Consider the following 21373-nt stretch of genomic DNA (forward strand, 5'->3'; position numbering starts at 1 on the left):
TATTGTGGAGGGTGAGGGTAATCGACTTTTACAGGAAATGTTCATACCAAGATTGAGTTGTACCTATGGGAAAAGGCCAGCTTGAGGGTGCCTCAGTTTCACCAGCCTGATTGTCCTAGCACCCGCCCCACAATTACAGTAACCCCCATTGCCTTCAGTAAATACCAGTTCACATGCTTGTTAAGTGCAAAGAAGATCAGGCCCACTCTCCTCCTGCAAACATAATGAGAGCTAGACCCCAGCCCCGGGTCTCTGCTCTTGTAGGGAACCACCAACAGTTACGCTATACCATGCCTGCCACGCCGGCAGTGACCGCATGAAGGAGATTAGTTGTCCCAGGCTGCTGAGTGATCTATATGTCTTCCCTTCACCAAGCAGCAATCTGGGAGAACTAGTCTCCCTCGCTGCTGGCATAGCAGCCAGCTCCCCCCTTAGCCAAAGATGACAGCGTTCTCTTCCCCATCCCCAGATGGCATGCCACTTACACCCAGACATCACACAGCATCAGACACTTTTCAGCCACTTGTAGAAAGCCAGTCACTCACTTTCTAGCGATACTGTTCCCCGTCCTTCCAAAGGGGAGATTTCTGGGTGGTGAATTCTCATTCATTCCAAGCCAGAAGAACCCTATTCCTGGATGGCAGAAAGGAACTGCCAAGTTGCAGCTGAGATCCAGCCAGCTTTGGTGGGTGACTCACATCCTCACCTTACAGCCCTCTCTTCGGAGCCTGCAGCTAGGGTGACTAGACAGCAAGTATGAAAAATCAGGACAGAGGGTGGGGGGTCATAGGAGCCTATGTATGAAAAAGACAAAATAATCAGGACTGTCCCTATAGAATCAGGACATCTGGTCACCCTACCTGCAGCAACCCCCTCTCCTCACCCAGTTAAGAGTGAATATATGAGGTCACCTTCATTTCCGCCCAACAGAAGCTGGGATTTGGGTCAGGGAAGAGAAGTGATATACAGCAAGAGAGGAAAGCAAGAGACTAGTTCTGCCCAAAGCCTTGGGGAAATTCCTCTAACGGGACACTGCAGATTTAGTTCAGGCTTCCGAGGATAATTAAGTGTCAAAGCGTAGGCATCATGCAAGTGTGAGGCGGGGATTTGTGCCTAGTCCTCAGGCTCCATGTCCATGGGCCCCAACATAGGCAAGAAGTCACCACAGGTTTCAGGGAGACATTCCAAATGTGGGGCAGATTTCACCTACATGCAGAGACTTGGTTCATCGCTTTGCTTTGATTCATTTATTGCCACCCACTGTCTATCCATGTGTCTCTATTTACCATGACACAGAACCCCTGCTGTCCTGGGCTTGGTCTCCTCTAGGTCCAGCTGGATCTTGCTTGTGCTATTGTAGAAGGTCCCAGCACAGTCTGAGCCACCAAAAACCAGCACGGTGCACAGGTTGCACTTGCTCTGGCTCTCCTTGTCCACATCTGTCAGGTGGGCAGAGGTGAGGTTGAGCAGCATGTGGCCAGCCCGGGGCACTAAGGAGAGGTGACTGTGTGTCACTGTGCTCCATGCAAAGGTATCTGCAACAGAAAGGAATGATTGCTGCTGGCAAAGCTGTCCTCTGCACCAGGGATGAAACAGACAGATGGACACCAGGCTGCCAGAAATACCAGCAAGTGCATTGTCACTGCAGCACAACAGCCACCTTCAGCAATTCTTAGTCAGCAGCTCTGAGGAGGGGATGGGGAGTTACTCACCAAGGTGAAAGATGAATACATCCTGCAGGGCTCCCTTGGCATTGCAGCCTCCACTGATCAGGATCTTCTGGTCAGACACTGGCATTGCAGCATGGAAGCTAGAATCAGAGCAAAGCATAACAATAACCAGAGCAAAACGTGCAGAGGACTCACCTTCCCTGCCCCTCCTCCCCCAAACATCACCTAAGGGGCCTCTACTTACCTAGGAGAGGAAGCCTGGGATAGTGGTTCACGCCACAGATGGGAGTCAGGACTCCCAAGTTCTGGTCCCAGGTCTGCCCCTGAACTGTTGCATGACCCTGGGCAAGTCACTTTCTTCTCTGTGCCTTAGATGGTGACTCACCTCTGCAGGTGCTGAGAGGCACCAGAGAACCTCAGACAAAAGGTGCTAATGAAGGGCAGAGGATTTTATGTTTGCAAGTACTTAAGGGCCTCCCTTCCAGAACCAAGCATTCTCCTTATAAGGGTTTCTCCCTTTCTTTGGCTCTGGTGCTGCCCAGGAACTGGGGAGGGTGAGTTGTGCTGGGTGGTAGCCCTGCAAGCATGCAGGAAGCACAGTTCCAGCCATGAAGTGAGATACAGAGGGGTGGGGGAAGAAGAGGCCTCTTGATCCTGCAGCAGGATCTTACCAGCGTGAAGAAGGCTGTCCTGAAAGAAACGGGACTGGCACATACTCCATGTAACCTGAAACGCAGGGGAAAAAGCAGGAGACACTTCAAATGCATGGAAATCCTAGCAGCTCTACCAGCCCCACTGCAAGACACAAACCTCTGTGCTGAACGTGGGGAACATAGGGTTTGCTGCATCAAATCAGAGCAGCAACCGGTTTAATCTGCTACCCAGCTTCTTGCAATCACCAGTGCCTGATGTTTCTTACCCCCTGCCTTGGGCCAAGCCATCTCCTACCCACCCCATCAGGCCTTCCCTACATGCATAGCTTCCCATCCCCTTACTCTGGTCCAGACACCTCAGAGCCAGGCTGTCTCCCTCCCATATCACATAAGGGCCCTCATTCACCCACTGTCCCCCAATCATGTTTCCTAAGACAGGCAGCCCTTGGATTCCCACCCCAGCTGCCCAGTATAGCCTAACAGGATAGTGATGTCCTCTTCTCACCCAGATCCAGGATGTGCACATCATTCAGGTACAAAGGGGTCCTCTGACCCCCAAAGATCACCAGCTTGTTCCTCAGCAGAGTGGCTGAATGGCTGGGGAGAGAGGGAGGTGAGTGAGCAAGGCAGCCTCTGGAACTTCTTGGAATTGAGGGTTCAGTCTCTTTTCACAAAAGCAGGCTTCCAGGAGAGCCATTAACTCAGCTACGCGCCCCGCCCCACCCCCCCAACCGCCGCCCCACCAAAACAAAAAACAAAACAAACAAACAAAACCCTCCAGCGCTGCCCGGCCAAACAAAAAAAAAAATAAAAAAACCCGAGCGCCACCCAGCCCCAAGGTGCCACCCCAAGCACATGCTTGGTCGGCTGGTGCCTGGAGCCGGCCCTGCTGTGTGGGACAATCATGCTCTGCCCTCCAGGTGTGGAGATTAACTAGATGGGACCTGCTGGTGCTTCCCTCCCTCTATCTTTGAGGGCTGAAATGAAGGTGTCTCACCCGAGCCGAGGTAAGGGCTTCTCTCCCTCCACAATGGGCTGGTACCAAATCTTGTACTCAGGGTTGAAGACATACAGTGTGTTGCTGCAGGCTCTGGACTCCAGGGATGCCATCTTGGGGAAAGTTCCTCCAAAGATAAAAAGCTCCTTATGGTAGATGGTGGCGCTGTGGTAGGCCAGTGTCGGCACCTTCCCCTTGGCCTGAGGAAGAAAGTTTCTAGTCATGTTTCACGTGTGAAAATGAAGCACACAGGTTGGCATGGGTCAGCTCCCTGCTGGCCATGGGCATAGTGAGTCCTGGTGCCACTCCACCTGCTCTATGACCAGAACTCTAAGATGCGGGTGGACGATATCTGCTCAGTTTATGTCCCACCTTTCTCTGACCTGAACGAGTCATCACCCCACTGATCCCAATTGGTTCTGAACACAAACAGGAACAGGAGGTCATTCTGGAAACATTTCCACCCCAATCACTGCTAATCCCACCTATGCCATTCTCTCAGCCCTCTGGCTTTCCTTGTGCTTTAGTGCTGCCTAGAAAAGGAAGGGAGGAAGGTGCAGGGGATCACCAGCTGGGAAAGTTTCTCTCCAGGAAACAAAGAGGGAAGGGGGAAAGCACAAGATGAGGGCCTCTAAACCAAGAAAGCCAGATCATTATCTTGGTGCCCAGACCAGGTTTTCACTAGCCCCCCACAAATGGGGGACCATTTCCCCTGCAATTTGTGTGTTATTCTCCCAAATAGCTTGGCTCAGACAGAGCATCCAGTGTCAATCCATTCTGCCTCCAGCCTCACTCACACTGGATGCACTATCTGGTTTCCAGTGAGCTTCAACCTTTTTAACCAAGTTTTCCTAGCTGGGTCTAACTTGGCTCGCCCCAGGGGACAAAGCAAGGAGGGGATTAGAACCCAGAACAGCCCACTTCCCCTTTGCCCTCCTGAAGGCTCCCATTGATGACCCTCACCATATCCCTTCCACTGACCATGAAATGGGAACCAACTGACAGTGCCTGACACTGGACTAGAGGCCAAAGAGTGAGCACAAGAGCAAGGACATGGGCATATTGCTCTTGGGTTCCCTGTTGGTCCTTGACAGAAACACACTTCTCCCCTCCTCCTCTCTCTTCCCCCCATGCTTTGTCTCTTTCCTGCAGAAGCTCCGCTACTCACGGCCACGAGAAGCCACTTCCAGGTGGATGTGTCCAGGATGTGGATAGTGCTGTAGGGCTTGCCCTCCTTCATGCCCCCAAAGACATAGATGCGTTTGGTGTCCAGGTCATAGGTGGCAGTGTGACCACGTGAGCAGGGCGGCACAGAACCCAGTGGTGGCAGATCCATGGGGAACCAGAAATCATTGTCTGTCGGAGTAACGCCATACTAGTGAGGGGGCAGAGACCCTCCCTTCACGCCTCACACCTCAAAAGCCCTATCCCCTATCAGCCTTTGGTCAGGACCCTGCTCCCTTCATTCCTCCCACTCCTGACTCAGTGCCAGAGGGAAGGGCTTACAGCAGTTTCTGGGGTTGGTGGTGGAGGGTGTGGGGGCAGCATATAGCTGGGGAATAGCATGGCAGAAAAGATGTGTGTGTGGAAAGCGGCAGAACCCTGGCTTCACCTCACAAACCCCTCAGACACTGCAAAGTGTCCGCAGCCTCTGCTCCTTGAAAGCCACCCATCTCCCCCTCCCTGCTTCCAATGACGCTCCTAGTCCTAACAGCCAACAGCAGGAGCAGCTCACACATGCAGGACTGCAGGTTCAGACGGCAGCCCATGGCACAGACCTCAGCACTGGGTGGCACCAATGGATGGCCCCCAGTCTCAACAGCATGCAGCCTTCTGCTGAGTGGAGGGACCAAAAGGGGGAAATGGCGCTACCAGAAAGGAGCGGAGAGGAGGAGGAGTCAGCAAAGAACATGTAAAAAGGATAAAACAGAGAACAAGGAGGAAGCTGAGCAAGAGAGAAAAATGGAGAAATAGCTGCCCATAGCAGTGTGAGCTGAGGTGCCACGGGGGCATCCTCCTACATTCTCATCCCAGCGGAAGGAGCCAGTGGCTTCCAGCCTATCTATGCAGAATAATACTGCCCTCCCTGCAGAGGGTTCAGCACAGAATGGCATTGGCATGGGTAGAATGCTTCATCTGCCTGGCTCGGAGCAGACCCAATGCACTCAGCTCCTGCTTCGCCCAGAGATGCCTTCTGTCCCTAGGGACCTCTGCTTTCAGGAGCAGCGCCAGGGTTTTTGGCGCCCTAGGCACAGGACCGGCTCGCCGGTCCCATGGCGCCAGTGGACCTCCCACAGGTGTTCCTGTGGACGGTCCACTGGTCCCGCGGCTCCGGTGGACCTGCCGCAGGCGTGCCTGCAGATGCTCCACCGGAGCCGTGGGACCAGCGGACCCCCCGTGGGCACGCCTGCGGGAGGTCCACTTGAGCAGTCTGCCGCCCTCCCAAATCCTGGTGCCCTAGGCGACCGCCTAGGTCGCCTAAATGGAAGCGCCGGCCCTGTCTGCCTTCCCCTGCCCAGCCCCAAACTTCTCACCAATCTCTAGTTTCCAGAGAGAATCCTTGCAAGGCTGTTGATTGGCTCCCTCTCCACCAATCAAAATGGCTGTTTCTGGATCACTGAGGCACATGGCGTGACACCATCGTGGGCTCGGACAGACTGGAGGAGGAGAGACCAAACCGAACTGTGTCACTGGACCAGATATGGGGGCCTCAGGGTCTCCTTGCTTCCATGGAGAAGGCAAAGTGAAGAGGCAGGGGCCTGGACTCTCATGGGAAGGTGGTAGCCAGAGGCCCTGAACCCCCAAGGACAGATGGTAGGACAAGAAGCACTACATACCTATACCCAAGTGGTCTGGAGGCCAGGGCCCCTTGGGCATGGGGATTTTCTTGTTGGCTTTAGGGAGTAATCATGGGATTTCCCCTTCCCATTCTCAGTAACACAGGAAGTCAGCAGTGGGGAGTCTGGCTAGCTCCAGGATCATGCTCCCTGCACTTCATGACAAGCAGGTGGGGGGCATTTCGATCCCTTTGAGCATCCATGCAGGAAAGGATCCTCAGCTGTGGACAGGTCCAGTTCTTTTCTCCTACATTTAAGGGTATTAGGAGAGACTGGTGACTAGGGGACTGCCAGGTCCTAGGGCATGTGGGGGGTGAGAGGCCAGGGTTCCCTCCAGCTAGTTCTTTAGGGAAGCTTCTTCCCTTCTTCCATTTCCCTCTCCTTTCCCTTCCAAAGTTCTTCTTACCAACAGCCCCCCATACTAACTGGCAGGGAAGCTGGAAAAAGTTTGGTCAAGTCTATGCATCATTTTTGCCACCCACCCACCCCCCACCTTAGTGAGCCCCACCAAGTACCCAGTGGGGCTGCTCAGATTTCAGGGAGGCTGCAAGCAGCATTGGAGATAGTTCCTGTCCCTCTCACAATGCCCAGGGTGTATAGTTTGGGGGCAACCCCATGAAGGCAGGCAGAGTACACATAGCCTGCTCACAGTTCCTGAGGCTTAGGAAGTTAAAGGGACAAACATGAATATTCACTCCAAGGCCTATGACATTAAAGGAACAATATCCCCAAGTGGCTCAGAAGCCAGGCCAGGGTCTGAGCACCAGGTTCTCACCTTGCAGCTCCTTCACCTCCAAGTCTGCAGAGAGAAAACACAGACAGATGATGGTCCCCTGAAAGCAGCAGCAGGGAGTCACCTCCTAGAAGCTACTCAATCCTGTGATGCAGTGCAAATGCCTCTTCTCCCTACCCTGGCACACTGCCATGGAAATGACACTTCTGAACATGGAGATCCATGGGAGTGGATACATGCTAGCACATTGGTTCCAATCCAGCCACATATCGGGGTGACAGGCTGACTCACAGAGAGTGAAGAGTCACCACCAGCTCATTTCGCCTGTCTGCGCGAACCTCCAGGTTCAGAGACTTAGGTCTCAAAGCATAGGAGAGTAGGTGAGATTAGTGCTGGTGAAAGGTGCAAAAGGGAGAGCCCTGGAGAGAGCTGGTATCTGTATCCCCAGAACAGGTACAAGTAAAGCAGGGCCTCCCTCTGCCACTGTGCTTCACCCACTCCCTGGAGGGACCCGTCTAGGGTGAGACAGGAGATCAGGCTCCATGACTCCTCTGCTCAAACTGCCAATAAGGGGAACCACTGTGACAGTGGTTTGGGGATGGGGATACTTGTTTCCCTAGGAATGAGACTAAGACCCACCATCACATTTCATACAATAAATAGCCTTCAAAGGCTTACAGATTTTGGTCCCAAGCTGGGGTTGAATTGGAACCAATGCTCTAAAGGACAAAGATTCCGTTTCCAATTCCCCAGTCTCTGTGAGCCAGCCAACTCCCTGCAGACTGTTACATATAAAGGATGTTCAATGCAAGAACATTTTTAAAAATACTCTCCTAGCACGCTCTGCATTTGACATCAGTTAATGACGTGTCCACAAGACCAAGAGATATAGTACTGGTAAGGGAGACTGGCTGGCCCAATGGACAGGGTACAGGACTAAAGATCATGATACCGGCAATCTCAGCTCAATTGTGTCAGTGACCTACTGTGCAACAATGGGTAATGTTCTCGGTGCCTCAGTTTCTTCAGCTATAAATGGGGATAATTACATTTATCTTCATTTGTAAGTGCTTTGACACCTACAGACGAAGAGCTAGGTGAACTATTACATGGTGCAGTGCAGTGGCATTCAGGAGACGCCGAGTTCCATTTCTGACCAAACAGGCAGAGGTTGCACACTCAAGCCATTTGTTCAAGGACAGAACCGGAGAGAGATTCTCAGGGTTCTGAGAGGGACACAGGGGACCCTCTTGGCTGGGGTTAGGAACACACTGGGCAACTGTCCCTAGAGGCAGCACGCACAGGTCTGGGACTCAAGCAGGCAAGACCCAGAATAGACACCATGAAAGCAATCATCCTAATGTCTGCATCTCATGCCAAGTTTATGGAACCAGAGTTACCTTCAGCATCCTGCTCCCCTTCACATGCCCTGGGCTCAAACAAGACTTTCCTAGGCTGCTTTAGCTGGAGAGGACTAGGCTTGCGGATTTTCCTCCTGGCCTCCTTGGGTGCCTTCTGGGCAGTGGGTGACTCTGGGGTAAGGGGCATCAACAGCTTTTTTGGTGGTGGAGATGAATCCTTACTTCTGGTCCTTTGTGCTCTGGCAGTTGCCTCCAAACTCTGACCTTTAACCTGTCCAACAGAAGTGACAGCAGAATCGGTTGCCTGTGGCTTCTGGGAGAAAAAGTAAGCCTGTTCTATATCTCACTTGGCTCTTTAGATCAGTCTCATCCATGGCTGGAGATGACAAAGGGACAGGTGAGCCAGGACCCCCCCAGTTAGCCCACTACTGTGGTGGAGGCTAATTTTGTGGAGCGAACCAAGCTCATGTAGCCACCAGCTGTTCTTCCTGCTGCATGCCCAGCCAGCAGTCCGTCTTCAGATTGCCAACTGAAGAGTGGCAGAGCAAGAACGGCGGCATTATTGGAAGGTGGGAGAGCAGGATAGTGACAAGCTGAAGCATTTACCTGTAGACACCAGGTACATTTGACTCAAGTGAGGAACATTACAATTCATTGATCTTTCTAGCAAGACCAGACCTTAGCTTCACTAACCTGTTCAGCCAAGGCCCTGATAGGCGAGTGTGCCAATGGCTTTACCTGCAAATAGAGCTCACTGGCCTCGAATGGCTACAAGCAAGGGAGAGGTGGGAAGGTACAGCTGAGGTGTCCAATGTACACATACCTCAGTGGTATCGTCCAAGACCTGGATGGGGGACGTGGTATCTTCCGGGAGGACTGGTGACTGGGTGGGCTCTGGTGCCAGAAACGGACGACTGGGGGTGCTGTTGTAGATGCCCTTGAGCAGCTAAGGGACAGACAGGGACCGCAGAGCAGCATAAGAACAACATTCTCAGCCTGCCCCCATGTTTCATACACACCAGCGGCTTAGTCTCCCTCACTCACAGAGTGAGAAAAAAGCTAAATTACGAGAGAGATCAACTGCAGGCCAGGAGCCTGTGTCCAGCTCTTAAAGATTCCTAGGCCAGAAAGGTCCACTATGATCATCTAGTCTGACCTCCTATATAACACAGGCCATAGAACTTCCCCAAAATAATTCCCAGAACAGATCTTTTAGAAAAAAATCCAGTCCTTGATTTTAAAATTGCCAGTGATGGAGAATCCAACATGACCCTTGGTAAATTGTTCCAAAGGTTAATTACCCTGATAGTCAAAAATTTCTTATTTCTGGTCTGAATTTGCCTAGGTTAAACTTCCAGCCATTGGACTGTATGATACCTTTCTCTGCTAGATTGAAAAGCCCATTATTAAATGTTTGTTCCCCACATAGATACTTATAACTTGTAATCAACTTACCGCCTTAACCTTCTCTTTGTTAAGCTAAATAGATTGAATTCCTTGAGTCTATCACTGTAATGCACATTTTCTAATCCTTTACTCATTCTCGTGGTGGAACCTTCTGCAATGTATCACAATCCTGCCTGAATTGTGGACAGCAGAACTGGACACAGTATTGCAGCAAGGGTTGCACCAGTGCCAAATACAGAGAAAATAATTGCTTCTCCTAGCTGAGATTCCCTCATTTATGCAACCCAGGATTGCACTGGTTCTTTTTGACACAGCATCACACTGAGAGCTCATGTTCAGCTGATTATCCACCATGACCCCAAAATCTTTTTCAGAGTCACTGCTTCCAAGGCTAGAGTTTCCCATCTTGTAAGTATGGCCTGTGTTCTTTGTTGCTAGATGTATACATTTCCATTTAGCTGTATTAAAAACAGTGTTTGCTTGCACCCAATTTCCCAAGTGATCCAGATTGCTTTGAAACAGTGACCTGTCCTCTGCATTATTTACCAGTTTCTGTGTCATCTGCAAACTCTATCAGTGATGATTTTATGTTATCAATGACTTGGAAGAAAACAATGTTAAATAGTGTAGGGCAAAGCACCAAGTCCTGTGGGACCCCATTGGAAACAGCTGCTCAACGATGATTCCCAATTTACAATCACGTTTTGAAATCTAGCAGTTAGCCAGTTTTTGGAACTTGGACTGGTGGTGATGAAGGTGTTTCTCACCCCAGAGGTATTTACCATAGTGGATACTCATTCACGTGGAGCTTCTTTGCTTCTCTTTCTTTCCCACGGGGCTAGGCAACTGTCTAGGGGGAACCGTCACAGAGCTATTGCTGGGAATTAAGCAGAGCACCCAGTGCTGTGATAGCTAAAAAACAATGTAACAGCCAGGTCTGGCTCCAGGCACCAGCTTAGCACTGGGGCGGCCACTCCAGAAAGGGGCGGCACTTCCAGGTATTCAGCGGCAATTAGGCAGAGGGTCCTTCGCTCCCGCTCGGAGCAAAGTACCTCCCGCTGAATTGCAGCAGATCGCGATTGTGGCTTTTTTTTTTTTTGGGTGCTTGGGGCGGCAAAACCCCTGGAGCCGGCCCTGGTAACAGCCCCAGGGAAGTGAAACAAGGCAGGAATCCTCAGAGTCAGCCAGCAGTGAGACCCTGGAACCGATTCAGGTGCGGGCTCTGAAACGTTGCAAATATGAACATGCCAGGTCCCTAGGTCATCATTCCCAACCTTGACAGCAATGCCACAGGCCTCGAAATCTGCAGGACTAAGAGAGTGGAAAGCTACATGGATGCTCAGATGGACAGACAGACAAGGAGTCTGAACTCAGCCCATGGATTGGAGCCTTATTCAGGAGCGCTGCAATCAGGAACTTTCCAGCCTCGTATCAATAATAATACCTAGCTTTATAAAGCTTTTCATCCATAGACCTCCAAGCACTTTACAAGGGAGGTTAATAGCAAGAAGGAGAGGATCCATCTCCGGGGCACTTGATCCAATGTTTTCAACACATGGGCAACCAACTGCCTGGATACCAAGAACTGGGGTCAGAATGGAATTGAAACATCCTTTATCTATTAGTATCCTGTGGCATTTAAAAGTCAAAGGTGCATTGGTAGACCTGTGCATAGAACATAGGTCTGGAACAGCAGGGCTTCAGGTCAGGCCTGAGGTGCATTAGCACATCTGTGGGAGGAGACCAAGCACTGGAATAGCAGGGGGTGTTGCAGGCCATAATCAGCACCCACAATAGGAAGAACAGGATATGTAGGGAACTGCTTTCTTACCTCTCCATTGACAGTCAGGAGAAGTTTAACAGGGTTGCCACAGTCCATTTGTTTCAATGAAGCCATCAGAACATCCACCCTCCAGTCACCTTCCCACACAAGGGACCTGTGCAAGGACCATGGAATCTCAGCTCACAGTGGACACTGCCCAGGGGAGACATCCTGCTCCCTTACCAGTGCTAATGTTCCACAGAATTCAGTGCCCCCAGGCCACAAAGCACTCAGCCCTGGGAGGAAGCTCTCCCCCACCTTCTGTTCCTTCCAGATCCCTTGGCTGCAAGGATTCTTTTTCACCCTAGTAACAATATTGGGGAGAAGGGCTGATCTGGGGGAAATTGCCACACCAATAAGGGGGGTAAAGGTGAGCTGGGGAGCCCTTCCAAATTCTCTCCCACCCATCTTAAGTTCCTAACTTAAGTTCTATAGGATGGTCAGAAAAAACTATGCAGTTCTATTCTACAGGCCTTCTCCACAGGAGTCCACACATTTTTTATGTTCAGTTTGGGACGTTTCCTTGACAATCACCACACTCTCCTGCCCACAATCATTAGGCCCTATCTGCCAGAGGGGGCTGATCAGAGCAGACAAAATAATTGATTACAATCTTTGAGAGGGGAAAGATGGCCGAAAAATAAAAACTTGTCAGGTTCTCCCTGCCTACGCATCAGCTCTGCCTGCAAAAATGTTCAATGCTTTTTGTGCTAGCACAGAGCTGGCTGGGTGCTTTCTGCTGGCAGCTGCCATGCTACATCTGTGCTCCCCACTGCTACAACAGTTGCTGTAAGGGGAGCTTCATGCCCGTATCCCCCATGGGTCCTGCACCCTGTCAGACCTGTTCACCCCAAAGCTGGCCACCACAAGGAAGAAGAGGGGACCAAGCAGCTTCTGCACTGCCTGAGTGTGCTGCAGCACATTTTCCCGTTGGAGCCAGCTTGCTAGTGCTCAACCCTAGCCCAGAGTTTTAAGAGTTGGTCCCAGGAACGAGACCTGGAGCCCTATTCCCACTACTCCCCATATAAATTAGGAGAGACCCACTCCCTCCACGTCCTCTATTCCCTTGTTAGCTGAGGAAGACCTGCCCCTCCACACACCAGAAGAAACATCTGCCAGCAATCAGCTCAGATTGACCTCTAATAACAAAGGGGACCTAGTCGCCAACCATCCACCAGCACCCACCAGAAGGGATCCACTCCCCACACGACAAAGCACCCCTCAGCCGAAGACCATAGGGGCCCATCTCTCACTGCTGTCACAGATGTAAGGAACAATTACAAGAACCTCCTGGAAGGGCTGGGATGGGGTAGCATGGGTTGACAGAGGAGTTGGGGTGGAAGGGCTGATAGAATTGGGAGGTGATGGGAAAAGACCGCTGTTATGTACCCAGTACATAATCACTTCTGTCACCCCTGATGTGGAGCATTTTTCAAGGAGCTCCCTGTTAAACCATTGGCAGCATATCAGTGCCTATCCAAGCCCCAACATTTACCTCACATCAGACCCCAATTTGCCAATCCTTTGTGGCTTGACATCTGGATTCACCAGCACCTCCACAGTGATGCTTGTGTTTTGGGAATAACGATTCCAGTCACCTAAGCCAAAGATTACAAGTTGTTTTGGCAACGGCAGAGGCAGCTGAATCTGGTAACACATCCGGCTGGATTTGCTTGAAGAGATAACAAAAAAAAAAAATGGTGTAGCAGAAATAGAGGAAGCCCAAATGAAAACAAGGAGAGACCTGGGCAGATGTCCATGTGGGGAGAGACTGAAAGGATTAAGACTATCTAGTTTAGAGAGGAGATGAATAAATGGGGATGTCATTAACCTACAGAAAATAATGAATGGGCTAGAGAGGGCAAATCAGATGCTTCTATTACTCTTTCTCATCATAATATAAGGACAAAGGATATTCAATCAATTTGAAAATGGAGGGGCTGCTGGTGTGCACAGACCACTGTCGATCATGCTGATCGGTATCATTTCACTGGGTCCTTGTACTCCCTTGTCTATATCCAACTGTTGGCTCTTGTCTTAGGCCATATCTACACTACCATTTATGTTGGCAAAACTTATGTTGCTCAATGGTATGAAGTAAGGGTACCATACCACCGTCCAGCCAACGGCCACTGCTCCCTAGTTACCCAGCTCTGACTGTGTGCAGGAAGGGTTTTTTCCCTAAAGCTTCTCTCCCCCCATCCAAAATACATTCCACACACCCCAGTTTGAGAACCTCTGTCCTAAGGCTATGTCTGCATTAGATTCCTTACAGCGGCACAGCTATACCGATGTAGCCGCGCTGCTGCAGGATCTCCCATGTAGCTGCTCTATGCCAACAAGAGAGAGCTCTCCACCCCCACAAGCACCAGAAGCTATGGCGCCCACCAACACAGCGTTGTGCACACTAGCGCTTATGCTGGCATAATTTAGGTCACTTGGGGGGTGGAATATTCACACCCCTGAGCGACATATATTTTCCTGTCATAAGTGGTAGTGTAGACATAGCCTTACTGCTCTGTGTTTGTACAGCACCTAGCACAGTGGTGCCCTGGTCCACCATGGCTCCTAGGCACCACGGTAATACAAATAAACAATAATCATAATTTAATTAAATTGAAAGGCAACACATTTCAAACTGATTAAATATGTACAAGCTCCTTAGAAAAGGGACCATGGTTGGTCCCTAATCCTGACTAGGGCCTCTGGACACAGCAGCCACATAAACAAAGGGTGGCACTCAGTACCAGATCACTGACATCCCTGTCACCTGCTAGGTGCCCACAATCCAGGGGCCCAGCAACAGCTGTCTTTAATCAGCCACACCAGGGTATTACAGCGCCAGCCGCCCTGGGCTCATTCTGGCACAGCACTGAGAGTTTAGGAAGTCACGGCCGGTGCAACCATTTAAGAGACCTAGGTGGTCGCCTAGGGCACTAGGATTTGGGGGGCAGCATTTTCTTCAGCAGCAACCCCAGCGGCGAGATCTTCAGCTGCCCCAGTCACCGCTGGTATTTAGGCAGAGGGAGCTGGAGCAGGGGAGCCTGGGAAAGGCCGCCTGCAGCAGTAAGGTGGGGGGTAGGCTGCACACAGGGGAACTCCCTGCTCCAGCTCACTACCCCGCCTCCTCCCAGAGCACACTGTGACTGCTTGACTTCTCCTGCCTCTCAGGCTTGCAATGCCTAAGCTGATTGGCACGCAAGCCTGGGAGGCGGAGAAGTGAAGCGGCAATGGTGTGCTTGGAAGGAGGTGGGGCAGGGGTGCCTCAGGGCAGAGGGTGCGGAGCTGGCGGTGGGGGGGGCATGTCAGGGCAGAGGGGGGATCTGCCGCTGGGGGGGGGGCGCCATAGGTAGGTGGGGGTGCAAGGTGGAAGTTTCGCCTAGGGCATGAAACATCCTTGCACCAGCCCTGTAGGAAGTGCTGCGTAAAAGTCACCTACCGCTTCTACAGCCAGAGAGGAAGGCCGGTTACTAGCGAGCTGCGTTTAGTTTACTCCCCACTGTTTGGCACAGCTAAGGGCTGGGGGCGGGGGGGGCTGTCTGGCTGTCCCGCGGGGTTCACACGCCGGGGACTCGGGGCAGCGGCACACCTGCGGGATGGGTGCCAGCAGGCGAAGCGGGGAATTGCCAGAGCTGAGAGCCCTGACCCGTGCGGGCTGAGCGCGCTCGGAGCCCAGGCCGGGATCCCCCCCGCTCCGCGCAGGCCGAGCCTCCGGGAAAGCCCCAGGCCCCGTGGAACTCGAGAGAGCCGGTGGCCGGGTCCACAGTGCTCGTCCCCGGGTCCCTCCCGCCGCGGATCTCACCTGCTGAGCTGCCGGGCCGGCTCCTGCAGCGACCAGAGCACGTAGAAGTGGAGGCTGGTGCCTGGAGCCGGAGCCACGCTCCGAGGCACCTCGGCCGGCGCATCCCACTGCCCAAGGCCCCCGGGAGCCCAGCTCCATCGGCGGTGCGGAGACCGCCCGCTGCCTGAGGCCGAGGGGCTGGGACTGGAAAGCAACATGGCCAGGGAGCAGGTAGGGGGAAGCCTCGGGCTTTATACTCAGCTCGGAGAGGAAGGGGAACAGGACAGCCCCATCTGGGGACCCCCAGAGGCCCCCGATCCTGGGGCTGGCAGGAACCGGCGGTACCCCATAACTGGGCGGGGGTGGGGAACAAACCCCTTTCCCCAGGCCTCGGTTTTCCTCTTTTCTTGTATTCATTCTTGTAGATGGGTCTGACCTCAATCCACGCCCCCTCCGCAGCTCCCCAGACAACCCCACCCACATCACTGCTTCCGCCATTCCCCAGCCGTGAAGGAGGCACACCAGTTGGTCCTGTCATTAGGCTGGACATCAGCTATTAAACCAAGTTTAATCCACACCCATGTAAAGTGGTCGTGGCAGTGGCAGAGGTGGCAGCAAGCAAGTCCAGCCCCGGTTACAGCATAGATTGGCCAGTTCCCCTTGGTAATCAGAGCACTGCAGAAATCAGTGCCATGGTCAGTGCTTTTTTTTGGATCTGGGGCTTAGTACACAACAGGATCTAGTTCTGGCAGAGCTTGAGCCCTTTGTCTGTGAACCAGGTTGAAGGGGTAAGAGAAGAGGATTATATCTGACACCCAGGGTATGTCTACACTACAGGATTATTCTGATTTTACATAAACCGGTTTTGTAAAACAGATTGTATAAAGTCAAGTGCACACGGCCACACAGAGCACAATAATTCGGTGGTGCGTGTCCATGTACTGAGGCTAGCATCGATTTCTGGAGTGTTGCACTCTGGGTAGCTATCCCATAGTTCCTGCAGTCTCCCCCACCTATTGGAATTCTGGGTTGAGATCCCAATGCATGATGGTGCAAAAACAGTGGCACGGGTGATTCTGGGTAAATGTCATCACTCAATCCTTCCTCCGTGAAAGCAAGGGCAGACAATCATTTTGTGCCTTTTCCCCTGGATTGCCCTGGCAGATTCCATAGCATGGCAACCATGGAGCCCGTTTTGCCTTTTCTCACTGTCACCGTACTGGATGCCGCTGACAGAAGCGGTACTGCAGTGCTACACAGCAGCATTCATTTGCCTTTGCAAGTAGCAGAGACGGTTACCAGTCGTTCTGTACTGTCTGCTGTGCCATTGTAAATTGGTGATGAGATGATGGTTATCAGTTGTTCTGTACCGTCTGCTGCTGTCATGGGTGCTCCTGGCTGGCCTTCGCTGAGGTTGGCCAGGGGCGCAAAGACAAAAATGGGAATGACTCCCTGAGTCAATCCCTTCTTTATGGTTTATCTAAAAATAGAGTCAGTCCTGCCTAGAACATGGGGCAAGTGTACTAGAGAACTAGTGTATCAGAGAACCAGAAAGCACAGCTGCTCTGTGTCAGATCCTGCAGAAATGATGAGCTGCATGCCATTCATGGGGGGTGCCCCTGCAACAACCCCACCTGTTGCTTCCCTCCTCCCCCAACCTTCCTGGGCTACCGTGGCAGTATCCCCCCATTTGTGTGATGAAGTAATAAAGAATGCAGGAATAAGAAACACTGACTTTTTAGTGAGATAAAATGAGGGGGAGGCAGCCTCCAGCTGCTATGATAGTCCAGGCAGGACATTAAATGGTGGGGTGGGGAGAAGAGCCCAGCATCCCACTGCTATGATAGTCCAGGCAGTACAGAATCTTTTCTTTATACATGAAATGGGGGGACTGATGGAACTCAGCTCCCAGTTACTGTGATGAGTCTGGTTACCAGCCGTTCTGTTATACCATGAATGACTGGGAGTCATTCCTATTTTTCACCTGAGGCCAGCCAGGAGCACTCACGGGTTGATGATGAGGACAGCTATCAGTCCTTTTGTACAGTACCGTCTGCCACCGGGGAGGGGAGGGCAGAGGATGCTGCTGTTCAGTGCCGCAGCATCGCGTCTACCAGCAGCATGCAGTAGACATAGGGTGACATATTAAAAAAAAGTCAAGAAATGATTTTTTTCCCTTTTCTTTCACGGCGGGGAGGGGGTATAAATTGACGACATATACCCTGAAACACCCCGCACAATACGTTTTCCTGTCTACCTAGCCAGTGCATCCGAGTTCAGAGCAGTCACAATGGTGCACTGTGGGATACCGCCCAGAGGCCAATACCGTCAATTTACGGCCACACTAACCCTAATCTGATATGGTAATACCGATTTCAGCCCTACTCCTCTCATTGGGGAGGAGTACAGAAACCGGTTTAAAGAGCCCTTTATATCAATATAAAGGCCTTGTTGTGTGGACAGGTGCAGTGTTAAATCGGTTTAACGCTGATAAATCCGGTTTAAACGCGTAGTGTAGATCAGGCCCCCGTCAAAGGTAGCAGGTTCCCAAGCGTAGACCACAGTTTTATGTGCAATGCACATGGCTCTGGGGTGGGGTGGACAGAAAAACAGAACAACGGAGGACCTTAGCAGTAAAATCAGCAGAAGCCAATAAATTAACAGCCTGAGTTCAGACATATTCAGACTAATGCAAGAGAGAAGGATCCTCACAGCCCAGGGTTCCAAACCCATCCCTTTCCCAGCAGCAGAGAGGGAGAGAGAATGTGAGAATGACCCTACTTCAGTGATTAGGACACGCATCTCCTCCTCCAGCTGTTGTAGGTGCAGCAAAGGAACTGCTGAACTCATTCCCATAAGAAACATCTTAGGCACCTAAGCTGTCTGAATCCAGGCAGCTCCATTTGTCAGTTGCTAAACAGAGCTAGTACCTAATTCTGAGAGGGAACAGGTTTAGGACACATGCATTAGGTTGGCATCTCCTATTGGGTAGTTTAGGCAGACTCCCACCTAGTATGCTGGCTTTTGTGGATTGTATTCTTAGGCACCTATCTCTCCCCATTCATTGTATAGGGAATACTGGTGCTTACTGAGATTCAAAGCCTGAATTATTGTTCCTATGATTTTCTAAAAGCTGGTGGTGTGATGCTCAGCATTGCAATGGCTATGTCCCTTCCTGGTTCCCCGTGTGTGTCCAAGAGTTAGGAAAGTGTGTGTGGTACAATCAGTGTAAGAACCACAGAGCTGAGCAATTAACAGAGGTAAGCATGAAACTTACCATGAGTTAAAGAGTTGTCCATAAGCCAGTTTTCTGCCTCTGCCATTGGAAATTATTCAATAGGGAGTGTAGATAGGTCACTGGGGGCATTCAATGGGTAGTTTGGCCCAGAGCACATGGCCTTTTTTCTCTTCCATGACTGGATCAGCACAACTCTTAGAATTAGGTTTCCAGTGTGAATAAATTCAGAATGTGCTTTGTGAAAATATCTTTTACATTTACCACTACCCTGTATGCTCTTACCCATCCATTCATTCACAACAATACTCAGAGCAAAACAGCAGGGTAAAAAATACAAACTGGAGCCACATGCACATTGTGAAAGGAGCCCTAAGATTTGCACTAGTCACTCCACTCTGAACTCCCTAAAAGCACCCAATGCTGCATAAATGGTGAAGGGTACGTAAGGTCACAGACAGATAGTGTAGCTGTGTTTCTGCTTTTATTTTGTCTAGCAGCTGTTCTTTACAAACAGCCTGCTCCTTGGAGATATTTAAATATAGCCTTTAGATTGGCCTAGTGCATCTCCTTACAGCCCCCTATCCACAGAGGCTGAGAAGGAAAACATGGTTTCTGGGTAATTTAAGTAATCTCAATTGGAAAAACAAAAACAAAACATTCTCTCCCTCCAACAATTCTAAAGGTGATGAAATGGAGAATAACTGTCCCTTAGCCCTCCCCTCTCCTGCTAGGGGTTACAGTACAGATACTATCACAAAGAGGCAGCTCTGCCTGCTCTAACTTGTGGAACGGGGGGGTTGATTAATTCTTAAAAGCCTCTGTACTCCTGCCCTCAGACTCCAGCCCTGCAAGCATGCTCTGCTGCTGCTACTAAAAATCACATTCATTTGAAGGGCAAGAAAATCCCAACAAGACCTTATCATCTGGACAAAAAATAGTTTGGATGAAATATGTAGCCCCTGGCCTTGCTCCACCACCTATATTAGGCTTTGTAGATATTTTGATTCCCCAGCATCACATAAACCAGCTTTATTTGCAACTCAGGAACAGAGTGTTGTGCTGGACCAAACATAGGCAAGAGTCTGTCTCCATGTTGCATGGTTTTGGCAAGCCACTTACCAGTCTGTGCGAGATCAGAGGACTGGAGTCATCCTGGAAAGGGAACTATATTGCAATCTCCATTGTATTAAGTGGGGAAACAACTAAATTTAATCACAAGGGTTCAGAGACTAATTCACCCATATCCTTCAAAGTTGAGGAATATCCTGCTTGCACCAGGTTGTTAGAAGTCACTGTCAAAGGAGGTAAGACATCTGACTACAAGACCTCTCACAGCACCATCTTAAAACAGAATGATAAACTTCTTAAAGAAGCATCTGATCAGGGCTCAATACCAGAGGAGTTCCAAGCATTGGGAGCTTCCCAACAGTAGGGCCCTGCTTATGCCACCTAAGACGAGTAAGGAGAACATCCCTAGTAGTTGCCAGCTGCTGAAGTCCAGCACTGCTGCAAAGTTCACTATGAATATTCCTCTCTGCTTTGCTATTCAAAACCAAGTTCAGCTCAGATTTTTTTGTTGAAAGCCTGAAGTCTTGAGTTTTAGCTTTGAAGCATGCACTCACCTTCACAGAAGACAAAAGAGTCATAGTGAAAAGTTTATTTAAAGAGTCTGGAATTCAAACAATACATGTCACAAAACAGCCACACCATACTGAATAGAAACACGCTAACCCAGCTCTAGAAGGAAATGCAAGCACACTAGAAATATAGACTTTCTTTGGGCCATAGAGCAAAACATTCAGTGCCACATTTTGGTAAAGTATCCTTTTGGTATTTAGAAACAATCCCTTGGAAGGACAAAGAGCAGCAGTTAGGTGCAGAGAACCCGACTCAGTTTGAAACTACAGTACATGAAACATTTCACATAACACAGAGGAGGACTGACAAGAAAACCACAGATCAAGAAAATAAACCTTGAAGGTGTGTCCGGCTACAAGACATTCCCCCTGAAAGGCTACTGAGGTGCATGTTGCAATGAGGTGGGGCTTGGCCTTTCCATCTTGTAGACTGCTGTCATGAGGGTACTGAGGCCTCTTGGAGGCTGCCGTAAACCACTGAAAGTTTTCAAAAGTAACTAAAATTCAAAGTGGTCACTTGGTGATGCCTCTATAGCTCCTGGCATGATGGCTGGCATCTAACATCTCAATCTATGAATCTCACTTTTGCCCAAAGGACTGAACCCATCATCCATTCTAGCTAGACACAAATCAGGTTCTTATTCCATATGAATCAGAGTCTTACACTGTCAGAAAGGAGAAGTAGTACACATTTCTTCAGCTGATACTTCCAGAAGTCACAGGTAATTAGACCAGAATACATAGAGTTGTCATACTGGATCAGACCTTCTCACATGGTATCCTGTCTCCAGCTGCAGCCCACACCAGATACTTCAGAGGAAGGTGCAAGAAACTTCATAGTAGGCAAACAATGGGATAGCCTGTCCCTTCAGGAAGTCTCTTCCCAACTCCAGATAGTAGCAGATTGATTTGAGCCCTGAAGTGCGTGATATCTTCTAGAACTTCATTTTAATTTAGTATTTATTGCAATAATCCTGGACATTCTTGTTATTCATAAGTGTCCCATTGCTCTTTGAATCTTGCTAAATTCTTGTCAATGAGGCTAATTCTAAATTTACCATGGTACAATTTCAATGACTGTCCCTATTTGAGCTGCATGCCCTCTTAATATGGATATGCCTAGCAATGCACTGCTCCCGTGGTTCTATCAAGTATGGGAAAGGAGAACAAGTCATCTACAATTTAGATATTTTTGCACCTTTGATCCTTCATTTAGTTCCATAGTACACAGCAGCAC

The 21373-nt window shown here is 50.3% G+C and overlaps 1 protein-coding gene across 1 annotated transcript; it reads right to left on the reverse strand.

Moving 5' to 3' along the window:
• Positions 1-261: 261 nt before the first annotated feature.
• Positions 262-15487, reverse strand: LOC127052692 (uncharacterized). The gene is made up of 14 exons (XM_050956564.1): positions 15283-15487; positions 13995-14048; positions 12976-13152; positions 11490-11595; positions 9075-9197; positions 8291-8522; positions 6933-6956; positions 5855-5977; positions 4489-4676; positions 3321-3520; positions 2829-2920; positions 2342-2396; positions 1713-1810; positions 262-1535 (listed from the first exon to the last, which is right to left on the reverse strand). The coding sequence occupies exons 1-14, from the start codon at positions 15477-15479 to the stop codon at positions 1279-1281; spliced, it is 1926 nt and encodes a 641-aa protein (XP_050812521.1). The 5' UTR covers positions 15480-15487; the 3' UTR covers positions 262-1278.
• Positions 15488-21373: the final 5886 nt, after the last annotated feature.

This window comes from Gopherus flavomarginatus, chromosome 5 (assembly GCF_025201925.1).
Source record: "Gopherus flavomarginatus isolate rGopFla2 chromosome 5, rGopFla2.mat.asm, whole genome shotgun sequence".
Classification (NCBI taxonomy): Eukaryota; Metazoa; Chordata; order Testudines; family Testudinidae; genus Gopherus; species Gopherus flavomarginatus.